This window comes from Salvelinus namaycush, chromosome 5 (genome assembly GCF_016432855.1).
Source record: "Salvelinus namaycush isolate Seneca chromosome 5, SaNama_1.0, whole genome shotgun sequence".
Classification (NCBI taxonomy): Eukaryota; Metazoa; Chordata; class Actinopteri; order Salmoniformes; family Salmonidae; genus Salvelinus; species Salvelinus namaycush.
This window is the reverse complement of record NC_052311.1, coordinates 42564539-42582645: the sequence shown is the minus strand read 5'-3', so window position 1 is coordinate 42582645 and position 18107 is coordinate 42564539. Positions and strand designations below refer to the sequence as shown.

The 18107-nt window shown below is 46.3% G+C and overlaps 1 protein-coding gene across 2 annotated transcripts in view; it reads left to right on the top strand.

The window, feature by feature from the left end:
* The window catches only part of LOC120048277 (teashirt homolog 1-like), a 35228-nt gene extending 23136 nt beyond the window's left edge, over positions 1–12092 (top strand). For both annotated transcript variants that reach the window (XM_038994126.1, XM_038994125.1), the window contains exon 3: positions 7310–12092. In XM_038994126.1, the coding sequence (XP_038850054.1) occupies positions 7310–10776 (3467 nt within the window). In that variant the 3' untranslated portion in view covers positions 10777–12092. The remainder of the gene's footprint in view (positions 1–7309) is intronic.
* Positions 12093–18107: the final 6015 nt, after the last annotated feature.

The window sequence follows — 18107 nt, the reverse complement described above, 5'->3', positions numbered from 1 at the left end:
TTCACAAAGTGGCAACTACATCATGACAGTGTTGTTGTTAGTTTGACACATAGATGCGGTCCCTTTACCGAAAACAGCACATACATACACACACAACCCTGCCCTTAGTGTTTGTCATCACATTGTGGGGTGGGAGATTAAGAACACCTCTCTGTTCTATTTGTAATCAGTTGTTTGTTAATTAGATAACCTGTTGTAAGTGGCCTTAAGGGCCGCTGTGTAATTAGCTAAGCTGCTGGAAGCGGCGAGTGTGTGTTGACATTGACCTGAAGCGTCCACTCGACCGTCCCAGCCACTGTCATGTCTGTCCCCCTGTCGTCCGTTGTCATGGTCACCCTGGACAAGGAGGCGGCCCCCAATCAATTATTATACCCTCAGCCCATTGTGTTTGTTCAGGGAACACACACACATAATGCACACACTGGCGGGTAATACATATACACACACACACACACACACACACACACACACACACACACACACACACACACACACACACACACACACACACACACACACACACATCAGCCATGTCCGGGCACAGACACACACACACACACACGCACAGACACTAACACGCCACACCTCTGGTACCTGTACCCACTACCTCACCAGCCTACTACTTTCCAAGCATTCCTGGAGAAGTACCAAAAAAAAATACAAAACACACACACACATACCCACACACACACACACACCCATTCTTTTGAACATTACATTTTCATATAAAACAGCATCCCACCTAAATGAACAGCATCTGTGTTGGAGCGGTTTTTAACTCGTCACTTCAAAGGCACTTGTTTACTCTCCTGCCTCCTGACATTGTCTCTGGTAATTAAACGGACGCGTTGAAATTTATGGTTTAATTATACAGGGCTTGTTATGCAAAGGAGACGACGGGGATGAGCTGATATGCCCAATAAAAATAAATACATTCCATATTGTTTTATTGAACCTCTGTGTGTGTGTGTGCATCGCTTTAGTTCAGCTACTCAGGTCAGACTGTGTGTGTGTGTGTGTGTGTTTGAATGTGTGTGTGTGTGTTTGCATGCACGCCTATGCGTGCATTAGCCCACATGTTTTGCCCCTCTCCTAACAAGCTAGTAGCATGCTCAGTGTGTGTGGGTGAGAATGAAAATGTTTTAAAAAAGCGAGATGAATTGCGATCGATCCCTGCTGGTTCTCTCTATTGATCCCGCAGCGCGTTCCAGCCCAGCTGTACTACACCAAGTGCAACGCAGCCTCTCAAAACATCCACTCGTCTTTACACCCCCCCCCCCCCCCCCCCCCTCTTTACAATCAGACAGCAGAACCAACAAACATGTTGCTAAATAAATATCTGGGTGTGTGGGTTAGTGTACAAGAATGCATGGTGCAGAAATGATGTCTGTGTGTGTGTGTGTGTGTGTGTGTGTGTGTCTGTGTGTGGTGCTTCCGTTTTATTTATAGAGCCAGGTCTATTAATATCCGACTCAAAGATAATTTCAGAGAAACAAGCCAAGAGCACGCACGCACACGCACACACAACCTACCTCTTGTATCTACACACACATACCGTACATGTACACCTCACACCTCCCCTTCAATATGTCTAAACCTTCACACAGAACAGTGCTACCAGTCTGCCAGGCTGTAGTTTTCTTCTCCGTGTCCTCTAGATTTGTCATGTACGAGCTGTTACGGCCCAACACGGTTTCCCATCGTACTCTCACATTTTGAATCTGACGAATAATAATTGTGTTTCGTGCTGTAGTGAAGTCACTAAGATGTGGTACTATTGTGTGAACGCGGAAGGGAACAGGGAGAAATCCGGAAGAAATTCCGCTGACATGACTTCATCGCCTCACTCGTCACCCTTGGCTAACACTTAAGCTAACAAAAATATTAAAGGTTACGAGACGACATTACAGTAACTGTAACTATGCCTTGCGAGTTGTGTATAGATCAGCTGTCAACCCCCCCCCCCCCCCCCCCTCCCCCGCCCCGCCAACTTTGTGGACACACACAATTGATACCCATTCAAAATCCTATTTTCATTAACCCCTAACCTTAGCCCTAACCTTAACCTCAAAACCCTAACTCCTAAACCTAACCTTTAATTCTAACCCAACCCTAAATCCCTTACAAATTGCCTTTTTCCTTGTGGGGACTGGCAAAATGTCCCCAGTTGGTTTGTTTACTGTTCTTGTGGGGACTTCTGGTCGCCACAAGTATTGTTAAACATGTCCACGCGCACACACACACACGCTCCGGCTCTGTCTACAGGAATAGTGTGTGTGGCCACCCCTCCGCTCTGCTCCGGTCAGAGGTTTTCTCAAATGAGTGGAGATAAATCGGTACGGTGAGCTGGAATGGCGCAGCAGTTATTTAAGGCTCTGTAGGTGCTTGGGCCATATGTTGTGTTCTTCCACTCGGGAGGGGCTGACGTCGGTGGTTGGACCAGTGTGGAGGACGAGCGAGAGAGAGGGAGAGAAAAGCAGGGGAGGGAGGATAGGGTAGGAAAAGGAAAGGAGGTGGAAAGAGGTGGGGGTGGCAGTGGAGGGGAATTATTTGAGGACCTACATCACTCACATCTCCAGACTAGATATCAGGACTTAGGAAGACGATGCAAGGGAAACAAATCATGTATTACAGAAATGGATAATTGTCCTATATATTTAGATTTCTCTATATCTTACGAATACTTTTTACCTCTTCATTTAGGTCAAATGGTCCGTCCGGTGGTGCTAAACCCCAGACACTTACAGTAGATATCTGTTTTTTTCTTACACATCTATAGTGCATGTAGCCTACTCTATACGGTCCTGTAAACAACCAACTGTATCATGGAGAGTGGGGAGTGCAGGGTGCCAGGCCCAGATTCCGGTCTGCTGTTGTGTACCTCTGTGTCTACAAAAAGGTGCTATCTAGAACCTAAAAATGTTATTCGGCTGTCCCCAAAGGAAAACACTTTGAAGAACCTTTTTGGTCTCAGGAAGAACCCTTTTGATTCCATGTAGAACCCTATTGGGTTTCATATGGAACCTTTTCCCCAGAGGATTCTACATGTTACCCAGAATAGTTCTACCTGGAACCAAAAATAGTTATCCTATGGGGACAGCCGAAGAACCCATTTGGAACCCTTTTTTCTAAGAGTGTACCGTCAGGGGATGGAGGGGAGGGGAGGGCCTCGGTGGGCAGACCGACATGCAGGCAGGCCACTGCTCTCTCACGTTAGCCGCTCCAGAGGAATCCACAACCCAGCATGCTCTCTGTCTGCTCTCCATCTCTCTGACACGGCGGGCCGGCAGCAGACATTACCATAATTGGGTTTTCTACATGACGGGACAGAATAAATAATAATGTCATTTTATTTACAACCCCCCTCCCCTCTTGTCCCGGTCCGAGGAGCTATCACCCCCCACCCTTCCTCATCACCCCCTTCACATACACTCATCCCTCTCTCTCTCTCTGGCTGGCGCGAGTCGTCTCGTCGGGCTGCCACGGCGCGTAGGTCAAGCGATGGCTTTTTGATCAGCTCCTGTCCAAAGCCATCAGGGCTGAGAGGACTGTAATGGAGGAGCGGGGTGACAAACAGAATGTAGGGGAAGGAATAAGACTGCCAGTTTCCCATTAGAGCGTGGGCTAAATGGCCACTGGCCCCCACCTCCCTCCCAGCTCCCCATACCCCCACTAGCCCACTCCAACACCAGCCTAAATCACATGAGTGAAGGGGGCCAGGATTGGACATTAGTGGTGCAAATGACTGCGGTGATTGCACCCCTCTTCCCAAAATCACATCAGATAAATAGAGAGATGTGTGTAAGGAAATAGGAGGGGTGTTGGGGACGGGAAATGTGGTCGGATGCCGGAGTAACCGACTGGTCTCATCCCCCGTTCTCTCTCTCCCTCTCGTTTCATCGCCTTACTGCTTTTCTTATCTGTTTTGTTTGGGTTTGACCACGGCCAAATGGTGAGGCATCGCCAGCCTGACGGAGAGATGAATTCATTTAACAACTAGCAGATTTCGGAAAGACAACAAAAACACAAAATGGAAGGGCCAGACCAAGATGCCAAAGTTTGAGAAGAAATGATATGATGCTGAGCCTACTCTCTGCTAAAGCGCTGATACGCATGTGATTACATTTCATTTGTTATCGTTCCCCAAATCAAATGAAACAGACTAGTGTGTGTGTGTGTGTGTGTGTGTGTGTGTGTGTGTGTGTGTGTGTGTGTGTGTGTGTGTGTGTGTGTGTGTGTGTGTGTGTGTGTGTGTGTGTGTGTGTGTGTGTGTGTGTGTGTGTGTGTGTGTGTGTGTGTGTGTGTGTGTGTGTGTGTTACACCTCCAGCCCTAACATTATGTTGAGACAGTACAGAATGAAAAGGAACACAGTCATCCCAGACCAATTAATCATAACACCGTCTAGACCCCTGTGTCTCTCTCTCTGTCTGTCTGTCTACTCTCCAACAAGACTATACACATCTGAAACCCCCTAACGTGAGACGAAACTAGGGTTTACTTTGTTTGGTAAACAGTTAAAGCTTCCCTGTTACATGTCCACAGACGTGCAGTCGACATGTTACTGATAGTGTCGTTTGTTGCACATAATATAGATGGACTGTCCACTAACCACTTTTTTTTCTCAAAACAATGTAGATCTTCCGTGGTGTTGATAACGTTTAGTGTGTGTGGTGCCCGGAAATGGCGTGGCGTTTAGTGTGTGTGTTGCGGTGACATGGCGTGGCTTGATCCCGGCCGTTTGTGACAGCACAGGACTCGGACACATCCTGGCCTCGCCACCACCTGTCCCTTTGACGGCGAGGCGTCCCGGAGCAGAAGTGACAGGCGCCTTTACGCCCGTGCAGATGGCCCCGCTCACAGCCATCACCCGCTCGGCAAGCTAAACCACCGGGGACACCACGCCAAACCCCTCCCCTCGCTCCCGTCTCCCCTCATATGCGTGTCTAGGTCTAGGACACATTGAGGAGGCGTGATTCGGTCACCAGTCGGATTTTGAGTCGTTGTGTTCGATCGGGTTTCATGAATGGCTGAACGGATAAAGCTGTCCTATTTCTGTTTAGGTGTTTTTGGGGGGGGGGTTGTCATCTGCTTGCGATTTAATCACAGCGTCAAAAGATATAGATTTTATGTTTCGCAATTCTCTACCTAGGCATAATTTTTAGATGAGTTTCATCATAAGATCCCATATTTATGGTTTCTGAAGCCTTCCACTTTTCAACCTGTGATTTTTACAGATGTTTTAAGCCGTTCTTTTGTCTGCAGGCTTTGATTTCCCTCTCTTTGTTGTTTCCATGACAACACGAGGGGATAAGCATTGATTGACAGTTACCGTCAAAGGGTTTCCTTCACGTCCTGTCGTTCACCATTCCCTGCCCCTCCCCTCCCTGCCTCGGCCTGTATTTTGCCATTCACTCACAGATATTTTTCATCCGTTCCATTCCCCCTTTCATTCCGTAGATTTGCGGGGCAGCCAAAATGCCGTTTTTGGCACCGGTGTTGTGGACATAGTTATTCACATGGGTTCACTGGAACTGATCAGAGGCTAGTGACGTCTGAATAGCCATTTTACTGTATGATTTCATAGTCCTCTTTCTTTTCGAGCACAGGTTGGCCGTTGGTGAGGGGAAGGCTGGCATAATAATGGGGAAACGTCTTACAGTTAGAGTTTGTACAGTATATAGCTAATGCTAATCTGCTGTGTTAGGGATTTTCAGAGTTTTAGGAACTGTCTCAGCTTCTGTCTGTCAGTGGGATTGAAACACAGCCAGGTTCTCCTGTGCTGCGCTCGTTTCCCTCCAAATCCTGTCAGGAATCAAGAGAATGAGCAGAATACAGTATGTGGCTCGTTTTGGAGAGAAGGGCATATCAGTCATAGACAGAAAATACATACCTATAGACAACGGTAGAGCCTTTATGTTCGAAAGCTACCGTGTTAAAACGTACATGTATGAGAACATGCGAATGGCACACACCAATGCAGGCACACACACAAACACACACACACACACTTCCGTATGCAGCTGCTCGCCTTTTTTCCCTCCCGTCTCCTCTCAGGCAGCAGTAAATGGTGCCAGTGTACATATATCAGGTATTATGTCCACTTAGATTATGATATGACAGGTTAGCGTGCTGTTTGAAGCTGAGCGCACATCTGTTTCATCAGGAGAGACTGATGCTGGCATCTAGGACACACGTCTCACCATGGAGGAAGGAGATAAAGGGAGAACTGAGGGGGCCGTCTTTCCTGTCTCCACCTCTTTTTACTCTGTCCCCCCCCCACCCACCTCTCCCTGGCTTTATTGCTCAGCAGCTCTCTCCTGCCTCTCCTACGCTCTACTTGCTCACAGACACGCTCACAATATTTCCCATATTCCTTCCCTTGCTCTCTCACTCTCGCTCCCTTGCTCTCTCTCTCTCTCTCTCTCTCTCTCTCTCTCGTACCTGTTACATTATGCTGTCTATCCTGTACGTTCTTTAGTTTCATCCCCTGTGTTTCTGACGATAAGTTGTTTGCACGCTGTGTGTCGTGGAAAATAATACAGAACGCAATGTATAGTATGACTCATTTCCACTTCCGCCTCTCAATAAGCTGTCTAACGTAACAGAGACGGTCAAGGAGTGTCACGCCCCTGTTTGACGTTGTAGAGACGACCTGACAGTACTGTCTGGTATTTCATATCATTTTATTTGTTAACTCCGTGAGAGTGGCCTTTGGCACACGAGTGTGGGTGAAGGAGACGCTGCAACATCCCAGAATGCTTGTTTTGTTTCCCTCCCTCCTGATCGGTTGCGTAAGCTCACCATGTGAATGACTAAATAAAGTGAAGTTCACTGTGTGTGTGTGTGTGTGTGTGTGTGTGTGTGTGTGTGTGTGTGTGTGTGTGTGTGTGTGTGTGTGTGTGTGTGTGTGTGTGTGTGTGTGTGTGTGTGTGTGTGTGTGTGTGTGAATGATTGGGTGTAGAGATAAGACATGGGGGAGAAGGAAAGGAGGAGAGTCAAGCAGTTGGCTAACAAGGCCAAGCAGTTAGCGATATCCTAGGGAGCAGGAGGCATGGGCAATGAAATAGCGAGTTAAGAAAGAAACTGTCAACACTTTGTCTTTTTTTTCTCTATGAAACTAGATTTCTTCCCCACTGACACTCAGACATACACGTGCGCGCACACACACACACAGATATAAGCCGATATTTCCTGCCACAGATTATTCATCGCTATGTTTTGTCAGTGGTCCTGTTAGTGCATTGTAAATCTTTTATTTCACTTTGCTGACCTCCTTTTTCCCTTTTCTCTTTTCGCTCTCTCTTCCAGCGTACTCACCAGAGGACGAGTTTAAGGCAGGAGCAGTCGATGAGGAACACCTGCAGGATGACGGGCTGTCACTGAACGGGGAGGACACTGCGTACCTTTGCAACGAGGAAGAGGATGGAGGCCAGCCGCCCAGCTACCGGGCCTCTCCACTCAGTAACGGCACCAACCCAGACGCCGGCTACGGCTCCCCGCTCAGCGATGCCAGCGACCGTCTCACAGACTTCAAGAGCACCTCCTCCAGGGATGGCCATGAGAAGGAGGAAGCCCCCCTCCCCTCTGGACCGAACAATGGTCTCTCCCTGAGGGACAGCCTGGCTCAGATGAAAGCTGTCTATGCAAACCTGATCTCAGATGCCTCCTGGTCCAGCATTGCCATGGACATCATGAAAGCCACGCCTGCTACTGCTGGCGCCATCCCCACCGCCACCAGCCCCACCACTACCACCACACACAACAACAGCCACAGTGAGAACAGCAATGCTAGCAGCCACCACCACAATGGGAGAAGAAGTACTGCCACCGCCAACCACCAAACAAGCAGTGGCAGTGGCAGCTCTAACGGCACCGCGGCTACCTCCATCAGTAGCAACAGTGGCACCAGCAGTGGCGGTGGTGGTGCTAGTAACGGTGGGGCTGTGGCCTATGACTGGCACCAGGCAGCCTTGGCTAAGACCTTCCAGCATACCCCTTACCAACTGCTGCCTGAGCCGAGCCTGTTCAGCACGGTGCAGCTCTACCGCCAGAACAACAAGCTCTATGGCTCAGTCTTCACCGGCGCCAGCAAGTTCCGCTGCAAAGACTGCAGCGGCGCCTACGACACGCTGGTGGGGCTCACGGTCCACATGAACGAGTCGGGCCACTACCGTGACGACAACAAGGACAAGGAGGAAGAGCGGGGCAAGCGCTGGTCCAAGCCCCGCAAGCGCTCCCTGATGGAGATGGAGGGCAAAGAGGATGCTCAGAAGGTGCTCAAGTGTATGTACTGCGGCCACTCCTTCGAGTCTCTGCAGGACCTGAGTGTCCACATGATCAAGACCAAGCATTACCAGAAAGTGCCCCTCAAAGAACCAGTGCCAGCCCTGGCCACTAAACTGATGTCCTCTGCCAAAAAAAGAGCCCTCCAGGATGCCCTGGTATCCCCATGCTCCCCAGACTCTGTCCATGGTAGCGGTGGCCACATGCACCAAGGGGACGTTGGGAAAGACCCCAAGTCCACAACAAACCCCTATGTCACACCCAACAACCGCTACGGCTATCAGAACGGTGCCAGCTACACTTGGCAGTTTGAGGCTCGCAAGGCCCAGATCCTGAAGTGTATGGAGTGCGGGAGCTCCCACGATACACTGCAGCAGCTGACTGCCCACATGATGGTCACAGGCCACTTCCTCAAGGTCACCAACTCCGCCTCAAAAAAGGGCAAGCAGCTAGTGTTTGACCCAGTGGTGGAGGAGAAGATCCAATCCATCCCTCTGCCACCCACCACCACCAGGCTTCCCGTCGCCAGCGTCAAATCTCAGCCTGTCTCCCCTGCACTCTCCTGCGGCTCTGACGAAAAGAGAGAACCGGAAGACGAGAGGATGGAGGCAAGTGAACCCGGGGAGAAAATGATCAAAGAGGAGAAGGAAGAGCCAGGTGAGAAGACTGAGGTGAACGCTGGGTCGTATAAGTATCTGACAGAGGAGGACCTGGAGGAGGCTCCTAAAGGAGGTTTGGACATCCTCAAGTCCCTGGAGAACACTGTGTCCAGTGCCATCAGCAAGGCCCAGACGGGCACGCCCCAGTGGGGTGGTGGCTACCCCAGCATCCACGCTGCTTACCAGCTCCAGGGCCACATGAAGCATGCAGCACTGCACTCCTCAGTCCAGAGTGTGCAGATCCAGCCGGTGTTCAACAGCGGGCTCCGCGGCCTGGTGACCCAGGACTCAGGCTCAGTGAGCCACTCCCCCAGGAGCCCCGCATCTCCGCCCTCTCTCAGGAGCAATGTTACTGCCATGGAAGAGCTGGTGGAGAAGGTCACAAGGAAAGCTGTTGCTGCTGCTGTGAAGAAAGAGAAAGAGGAGAAGATGGTCAGCTTGGACCGCCACAGGCATCCATCCTCCATCAAGTCGCCGTCTCCTGTACTGAAAGAGCAGAGGGACCACCAATCAGCGCCCAATGACCTCACTGTCGGGAAGCCCCTCGTGAGGAACAGCAGCCCTGGAAATTTAGAGTCGGAGCTGGTCTGCAAAAAGGAGCCCAAAGAGAGCCTGGTAGACAACCACCACAGCCATTCAAAGAATGGCCCAGAGACTCGCCAGTCACCCATCACCAACGGCACCAACAGCTTGGGCATCATCACCGATCACTCACCAGAGAGGCCTTTCATCAACCCCCTCAGCGCACTTCAGTCAATCATGAACAACCACCTGGGCAAGGCCTCAAAGCCCATCAGCCCTGCTGGCGACCCGCTGGCCATGCTCTACAAGATCAGCAACAGCGTGATGGAGAAACCGGCCTTCAACCAGACTCAAGCCAAGCAAGCCGAGCCCATCAACCGCTACTATCAGTACGAGAACAACGACCAGCCTATGGACCTGAGGAAGTCCAAAAACAGCAACAACAGCAACAGCAACAGCAACAGCAGCACTGTCATCAACAGCAACAGCAGCATAAATGGTAACAAACCCATAATGTCAAGCCTGTCTCTGTCTGACATTTCTTCTCCTCTGAGAGAGAATGCTTTGATGGACATCTCAGACATGGTGAAGAACCTTACAGGCAGGCTGACACCCAAGTCCTCCGCCCCGTCATCCATCTCAGAGAAGTCGGACGCAGACGGCAGTGCGTTCGAGGATGCTCTGGAGGACCTCTCCCCGGTCCAGAAGAGGAAAGGGCGGCAGTCCAACTGGAACCCCCAGCACCTCCTCATCCTCCAGGCTCAGTTCTGCTCTAGCCTGCGGGAGACCGCGGAGGGCCGCTACGCCATGACGGACCTCGGCCCCCAAGAGCGGGTTCACATCTGCAAGTTCACAGGCCTCTCCATGACCACCATCTCTCACTGGCTGGCCAACGTCAAGTACCAGCTCCGGCGGACTGGTGGGACCAAGTTCCTGAAGAACATGGACTCCTGCCAGCCTGTGTTCCTCTGCGGTGACTGTGCCTCGCAGTTCAGGACTGCGTCCGCCTACATCGGCCACCTGGAGTCTCACCTGGGCTTCAGCTTGAAGGACCTGTCCAAGCTGTCCAATGAGCACCTACGGGAGCAGCAGGCTGCCTCCAAGGTGATCACAGACAAAATTACTTTTGGCAGCACCCTGGCATCCCTGACCGCACCAGACGACGACACTGGCTCAGTTTACCAGTGCAGGCTTTGCAATCGGACATTCGTCAGCAAGCACGCGGTCAAACTGCACCTCAGCAAGACCCATGGCAAGTCACCAGAAGATCACCTGGTGTTCGTCACTGCTCTTGAGAAACTGGAGAAGTAGTAGAGAGGTCTGGAGCTGAGGGAAGAGACAGATAAACAGACAGAAAGACGGCTGTGTAACTGACCAGAATTTCATTGCACTAAGATAACATTGTTCACCGTTACTGCACTGGGCCGAACTGAGCCGCCAGAAATCAGTCTTATTTTTTGTTGTGATACTGCCTGACTGGACCATGTCTTATTCGATTTTTTTTTTTGCCAAGCTTTTTTTAACACTTATTTTGTAATGTATTTATATGCTATTTGTCTGATCTGTGCATGTATTTTAGTGAACCAAGGTTAAACACAAGTTTTTTTTTTTATCTTTTCATGACAAAAAAAACGACTACTGTTTCAATGGTGAATAAAGTGGTGACCAGAAAATGAATTAGGGGGAAAAGAAAACTGTACAATACTTGATATGAAGAAGGTGAAAATTCATTGTTCACACCAAAAGAATGGAAGAACCCCTTGAAAGACTGAAGTAGCACCTTATAGACGTTTAACATTTTATTTGTAAAGAGAACATGTTTTAAGATATTCTGCATTTGTCAAAATCTGTTTTAATTTGAAAGATAAATTATTTGCAACATCTTTGATAAACTGCAACATCTTTGATAAAGAATGGCCTGCTCAGAAATCTGTCAGTGTATTACAAAAATAAACAGATCATGTAAACATTCAGAGTAATTGAAATGCTGCTTCCGGTTACATATCAATCAGTGAAAATGAATGGCCGTACAGTATGCAAGTTTGCTCAAAACACTTTTTTTTTTAATGTGAAGTATCACTTATAGTAATTTTCCAATTGTATGGTTTGTTACAAGCTCCTTTTTAAAAATGTTGCCGCTTTGAATTCAACCATTAAAAGAACAGTCCTTTACATGTAAATGACTCACAGTGAAATGTCATACTCCATAAGACATATCTTGCCATTTGCAATAGCTCAACATTCTTTGTACTTAAAGGTGTGTGCATTCTTTAACTTTTATATCATCATTTTATATTTAAAATAAAAAATAAAAAAATTAAAATGTGTATATAGATATATACTGTAGATCCACAAAAATGTCATTTTTTAAGAAATAAGAATTTAGCTTCTTTGGCTTGGTTTACAGAAATGATTTTAATTATACTTGCATCCAATTTGATGCATGATATGGTGTGAAAATGAATTAAGCGATGCACAATGACTATACATTTCAATGTTTTATCAATGATATTGTAAAAAAAAAAAATTCTAGCACCGATTAGTTTGTTTCATTTAGTTTATTTCTCAATTGTAAAATAAATCTTAACGCAGTTCTTGTTAACAGTCATGGATTTGTGATTGTGTGTTTGTTTTCGCATGGAAGTACATAGACGCAGTGAAAAGACTGGGGCTAACTTCGATAATTCTCTGTGGTTACTATTTTCCGGTGAAGAAAATAAATAACACACTTATAGGTGCTCAGATGAAATACTGTAACTAAATACTCACCTTGCACAACATTCTGTGTTTACAAGGTTATATAAGGTGCAACATTATATTGTAACATATTACATAAAATGATAGATTACATGTAGGGTACACACAAAATAACATTAGCTTTCCTTCTTCATTGATACACATCAAGATGTAAAAAAAAAAAAAAAAAAAAAAAGTCTATAAAAAAAACTAGTGTCATACTGATGACTGCGAATCATCATATAATGATGATGATGAGGGTGATGATAAGCCGTAAGGGTGTTTATTGTGCTGTGAGCCCCATGCTAGGCTTGTGACTGGCCTTTGGAGTGTCTGCACTGAAAGAATCAGTGTTGTCTTCATGATGGGAATGAATGCGCTTGTGCCTGTCTTCCTGGAAACGAGTCAGAAGGGTGTCTGTTCCATTTGATCCTAACTGCTGACGGTCGACACTGAGCAACTCAATAAATAACACAATTAACATGTCACGCAATGAGTATTTTGGACTGAAACGATACTATTATATGAGTTTCTCTTGATAATGTCATACAGCCAACTTTTACACGAGTTAATACAATAGATCTGGGACAGAAAGATCAATCATAGTATTCACACACTCGTTGAATCAACGTTGTCTCCATGTAATTTCAATGAAACGTGCCCAGTGGGAGGTGACCTTTGTTTGACCTTTGCAGTAGTTTAACAGTCTCCATAAGATACGTTCCTCTAGCAGCTGTAGAGGAATGGCACCATCAACAATTTGATCTCTCATCTCTCCCTCGGGTTTCAGATTTCAGACTGGGTACTAACTAGACTTTGTATCAGCAGAGGAGCACAACAGTGTAATGACTTGCAGTCCTCATTCTCAAAACGTGTTGTATTGGCAGAATGTGCTGTGCCTATCACTGTCACACACACACACACACAAACACATTAGTAAGTAGAGTCTTTGTGAAAATTATACACATTTTTGATCCAGCTGCACCTTAGTATGTGCTACATGGATTCGGTGACAAAGGAAACACAGAGAGTGAAGATTAACCGGAATGAGGATGCACTTTTCCTGGAAGGGGAGTTGGGTTATAAAACAAACAGAGCAGATAAACAAGGAACACTTTGAGGAGATACTGTTCAGTGCACACACGAAATAAAAAAGGGAAAAACCTTGTAGGTTTGTCGGTTTAATACCCTACAGCTAAACCTGTCATTTTGCTCTGCCGTCAGATCGCTGTCTGTTGAGCAGATAGAGGCTCTCTCCCTGCTTTGTTAGAGATCAGCATACTGTTTCCTGTACGTATTCTATGTAAATTACATGCCATAATCGCAGTTCAGGACACAATGCTGGTTCCCGTGGTGCAAACGGAAACCGACGGTAGATAAACACTGTCTGGGCAGATTTGCATAGCTTTTGTGTTTTGGGCCGCGCAGAAACGTGCGCCCTGAGGATTCGTAGGGATTTCCTCGAGGTTTTGTATTAGTAAATGCCGACTTCCTCCCAGGGATCGGACCATTATGTACAGGAGCAGCAGACAGAGGTGGGTGTAGAGGAGGGGCACAGACAGAATAACTAAATATTACCTGGGCTTGTAACAGTATGTGGAGGTGAACATATCAACTTATCTGCCGCTCCTACTGTAACAAAATATGAAAGAACAATCGCTACAAATAATAACCTACTGTAGCCTACAGTATAGGGAAATGTTCCCTAGATGTGAAGGTGTATGTAACATTAGTCACTCCTAAGCTCTATCAGATCTCAATAGTTCAAATGGTTGAGGAAGTGTGTGTGTTGCCATGTTTTCATTTCCTGTATGACTTTGCATCTGATCCCTCACAGGAGCATTAAATCCCCTTCACGGTGTATTATAAAACTAAGCTCTGCCTCTGGGTTTGTACTCTGCACATTGCACACACACACACACACACACACACACACACACACACACACACACACACACACACACACACACACACACACACACACACACACACACACACACACACACACACACACACACCTCTATGCCTAAGTAGGATAAGAAAACAAGTGCCTTTTTGGTCCATGTGTTTATGGACTGTCTTACCTGTGAATATGTTACGGTTACCGGCAGGCAGAAAGATCAGAGTTACTCCCCCTTAAACAAAGACAAGCGGCAGCAGAGGATCCCACCACCGGTCGATTAAAGCCTTGAACTCTGTGTGCTCCAATGTACGATTTAATACCCCCCCAAAAATACCACAAATCCAGCATAACAATGCCTGACAGTATCAACACAACAAAACCAACACAGACAAAATGCAACTTTGTATCACATCTGAAACGAACACGGGACAATCTGTTTGTCTCCTGATATGAGCAGCTATTGTCAACGTTGTATTTGGAAGTTATCCACGTGTGTTTGCGTAATGTGAAAGATGGCTGAACAATGCGGTTTCCTTTTCTCATTCCATTGTCAAATTTTACGTTGATCTGACATTTGCTTCACCTGCTTCAGTTTGAATAGAGCGCACCACAGAAATAGTTTGCTCAAGATTATGATATTAAATCTCACTCTGTAATTTCACTCTCTTAAGTTTCCACGTAGAGCCCGTGTTTTCTGTGCCGCTGATCAGTCTTCTGTATCATTGATTCACCCTGAACAGTCTCCCTGGAGTTTCATGGTGTTGTAACTCAATGGAGTCCGTCATGTTGCAGTCACACTGCTTCCTTCAGCTGGATGTAATTGATATCTGCAGGTTGCCACTGAGGCGCCCTTGTAAAATGCCATATTAGTGTCAGAAACAGTGCAGTTGTTTTAGATGGCCGGCCAGGGGCCTTTTATCAAAGCAAGGTTATGTTGGCGTCGGAGGGAGATGTGACAAAGTTGTCTTTGCGGGATGATGGTGGCTGACAAATGCAGCTATAACGGATGTTGGAGATAATCTTTGTCTGCCATGTCTTTAGTTATGATCTCTTAGCCTGCCTGGATGAGGACGAGGTGTATATCGCCAAGCCCCTTCATCCATCACATGCCCAGACAAAATGCTGAAGATGAAATGTTTCTCCATCTTGGGGATGAGGGATGTGGTTTTATTAAACATCCTCCCCTCTAAAATCTCTCCATACTGCCCGACTGCAGGTTACTTTCTCCTAAGAAGGAGAGTTGTTGTGTTGTTTTTTTCTCAATAACGTACAAGCACATTTTGGATCCATGTTCAAACGCACAGTGCATCTATAGCAGAACACTAAATGATCAACCGCTCAAATACGTTTGATCATTTTCTTGTCTTAGACCACCTTTTTGCAACACTTGAAATACAAAATGTCATCAGCGAGTACAAAATTCACTGTCACGTGTTTGTTTCGCAAAATATTTACACATTGTTTTCATCAGAAGAGAAATGGATGCAATTGTGTTAACTTTTTCTGGCAATCAGTAAATACTAACTGCAGAAAATTCTAAATCGCCCCATCAGTGGTTGGTACCATTTACTAAGATGAGGGAGGGGGATTTTTTTGGAATGAGCATGGCCTTATTCCTAGTACAGCATATTCCATTCACCCAGTTCAATGTAACATCGATAGGTTTAGGCTACTACATGACACTCAAATTTCCACCGTACCCACCATGGGGTTCCTACAACCGAGACTATGAATGAAAGTTTACAAAGTAGATGCAAAGGTCGAGAGAAATTTGAGTAATCAAGGTGACAGACATTGACGTGTTCAGTACCGCCTTGCACACTCTTGCCTGCATCTAGCAAGCTGATCTAGGGTGTAATCATTAGCCCAACTGTTGCAAACGAGAGTTACTATTGGACAAATTCAGGTACACTATAAGGTACCAGTCAAAAGTTTGGACACACCTACTCATTCCAGGGTTTTTCTTTATTTTGACTATTTTCTACATTGTAGAATAATAGTGAAGACATCAAAACTATACAATAACACATATGGAATCAAGTAGTAACCATAAAAGTGTTAAACAAATCAAAATATATTTTTGAATTTAGATTCTTCAAAGTAGCCACCCTTTGCCTAGATGACAGCTTTGCACACTCTTGGCATTCTCTCAACCAGCTTCACCTGGAATGCTTTTCCAAAAGTCTTGAAGGAGTTCCCACATATGGTGAGCACTTGTTGGCTGCTTTTCCTTCACTCTGCGGTCCAACTCATCCCAAACCATCTCAATTGGGTTGAGGTTGGGTGATTGTGGAGGCCAGGTCATTTGATGCAGCATTCCATCACTCTTCTTCTTGGTCAAATTACACAGCCTGGAGGTGTGTTGGGTCATTGTCCTGCTGAAAAACAAATGATAGTCCCACTAAGCGCAAACCAGACGGGATAGCATATCGCTGCAGAATGCTGTGGTAGCCATGCTGGTTAAGTGTGCCTTGGATTCTAAATAAATCACAGTGTCACCAACAAAGCACCCCCACTCCATCACGCCTCCTCCTCCATGCTTCATGGTGAGAACCACAAATGCAGAGATCATCCGTTCATCTACTCTGCGTCTCACAAAGACAGGGCGGAACCAAAAATCTCAAATTTGGACTCATCAGACCAAAGGACTGATTTCCACTGGTCTAATGTCCATTGCTTGTGTATCTTGGCCCAAGCAAGTCTCTTCTTCTTATTGGTGTCATTTAGTAGTGGTTTCTTTGCAGCAATTCGACCATGAATGCCTGATTCATGCTGTCTCCTCTGAACGTTTGATGTTGAGATGTGTCTGTTACTTGAACTCTGTGAAGCATTTATTTGGGCTGTAATTTCTGGTAAATCTGATGAACTTAATATCCTCTGCAGCAGAGGTAACGCTGGGTCTTCCTTTTCTGTGGTGGTCCTCATGAGAGCCAGTTTCATCATTGTGCTTGATGGTTTTTGCGACTGCACTTGAAGAAACTTTCAAAGTTATTGAAATTTTCCGAATTGACTGACCTTCATGTCATAAAGTAATGATGGACTGTCATTTCTCTTTGCTTATTTTAGCTGTTTTTGCCATAATATGGACTTGGTCTTTTACCAAATAGGGCTATCTTCTGTATACCATCCCTACCTTGTTCACAACAAAACTGATTGGCTCAAATGCATTAAGAAAGAAAGAAATTACACAAATTAACTTTTAACATGGCACACCTGTTAATTGAAATGCATTCCAGGTGACTACCTCATGAAGCTAGTTGAGAGAATGCCAAGAGTGTGCAAAATTGTCATCAAGACAAAGGGCGGATAAACATTTTTTTTTGTATTTTCACCCCTTTTTATCTCCCCAATTTCATGGTATCCAATTGATAGTAGTTACAGCCTTGTCTCATCGCTGCAACTCCCTACGGACTTGGGAGAGGCGAAGGTCGAGAGCCATGTGTCCTCCGAAACACAACCCAACCAAGCCGCACTGCTTCTTGACACAATGCCCATCCAACCCGGAAGCCAGCCGCACCAATGTGTCGGAGGAAACACCGTACACCTGGCGCCGCCCCATGGGCCTCCCGGTTGCGGCCGGCTACGACAGAGCCTGGACTCGAACCCAGAATCTCTAGTGGCACAGCTAGCACTGTGATGCAGTGCCTTAGACCACTCCGTAAAGGGTGGCTACTTTGAAGAATCTCAAATCTAAAATATATTTTGATTTGGTTTCTACAGGATTCCATATGTGTTATTTCATAGTTTTGATGTTTTCACTATTATTCTACAATGTAGAAAATAGTAAAAATAATGGAAAACCCTTGAATGAGTAGCTGTGTCCAAACTTTTGACTGCTACTGTATATACAAATGTATGTGGGCACCCCTTCAAATTAATGGATTCAGCTATTTCAGCCACACCCGTTGCTGACAGGTGTTTAAAATTGAGCACACAGCCATGCAATCTCCATAGACAAACATTGGCAGTAGAATAGCCTTACTGAAGAGATCAGTGACTTTCA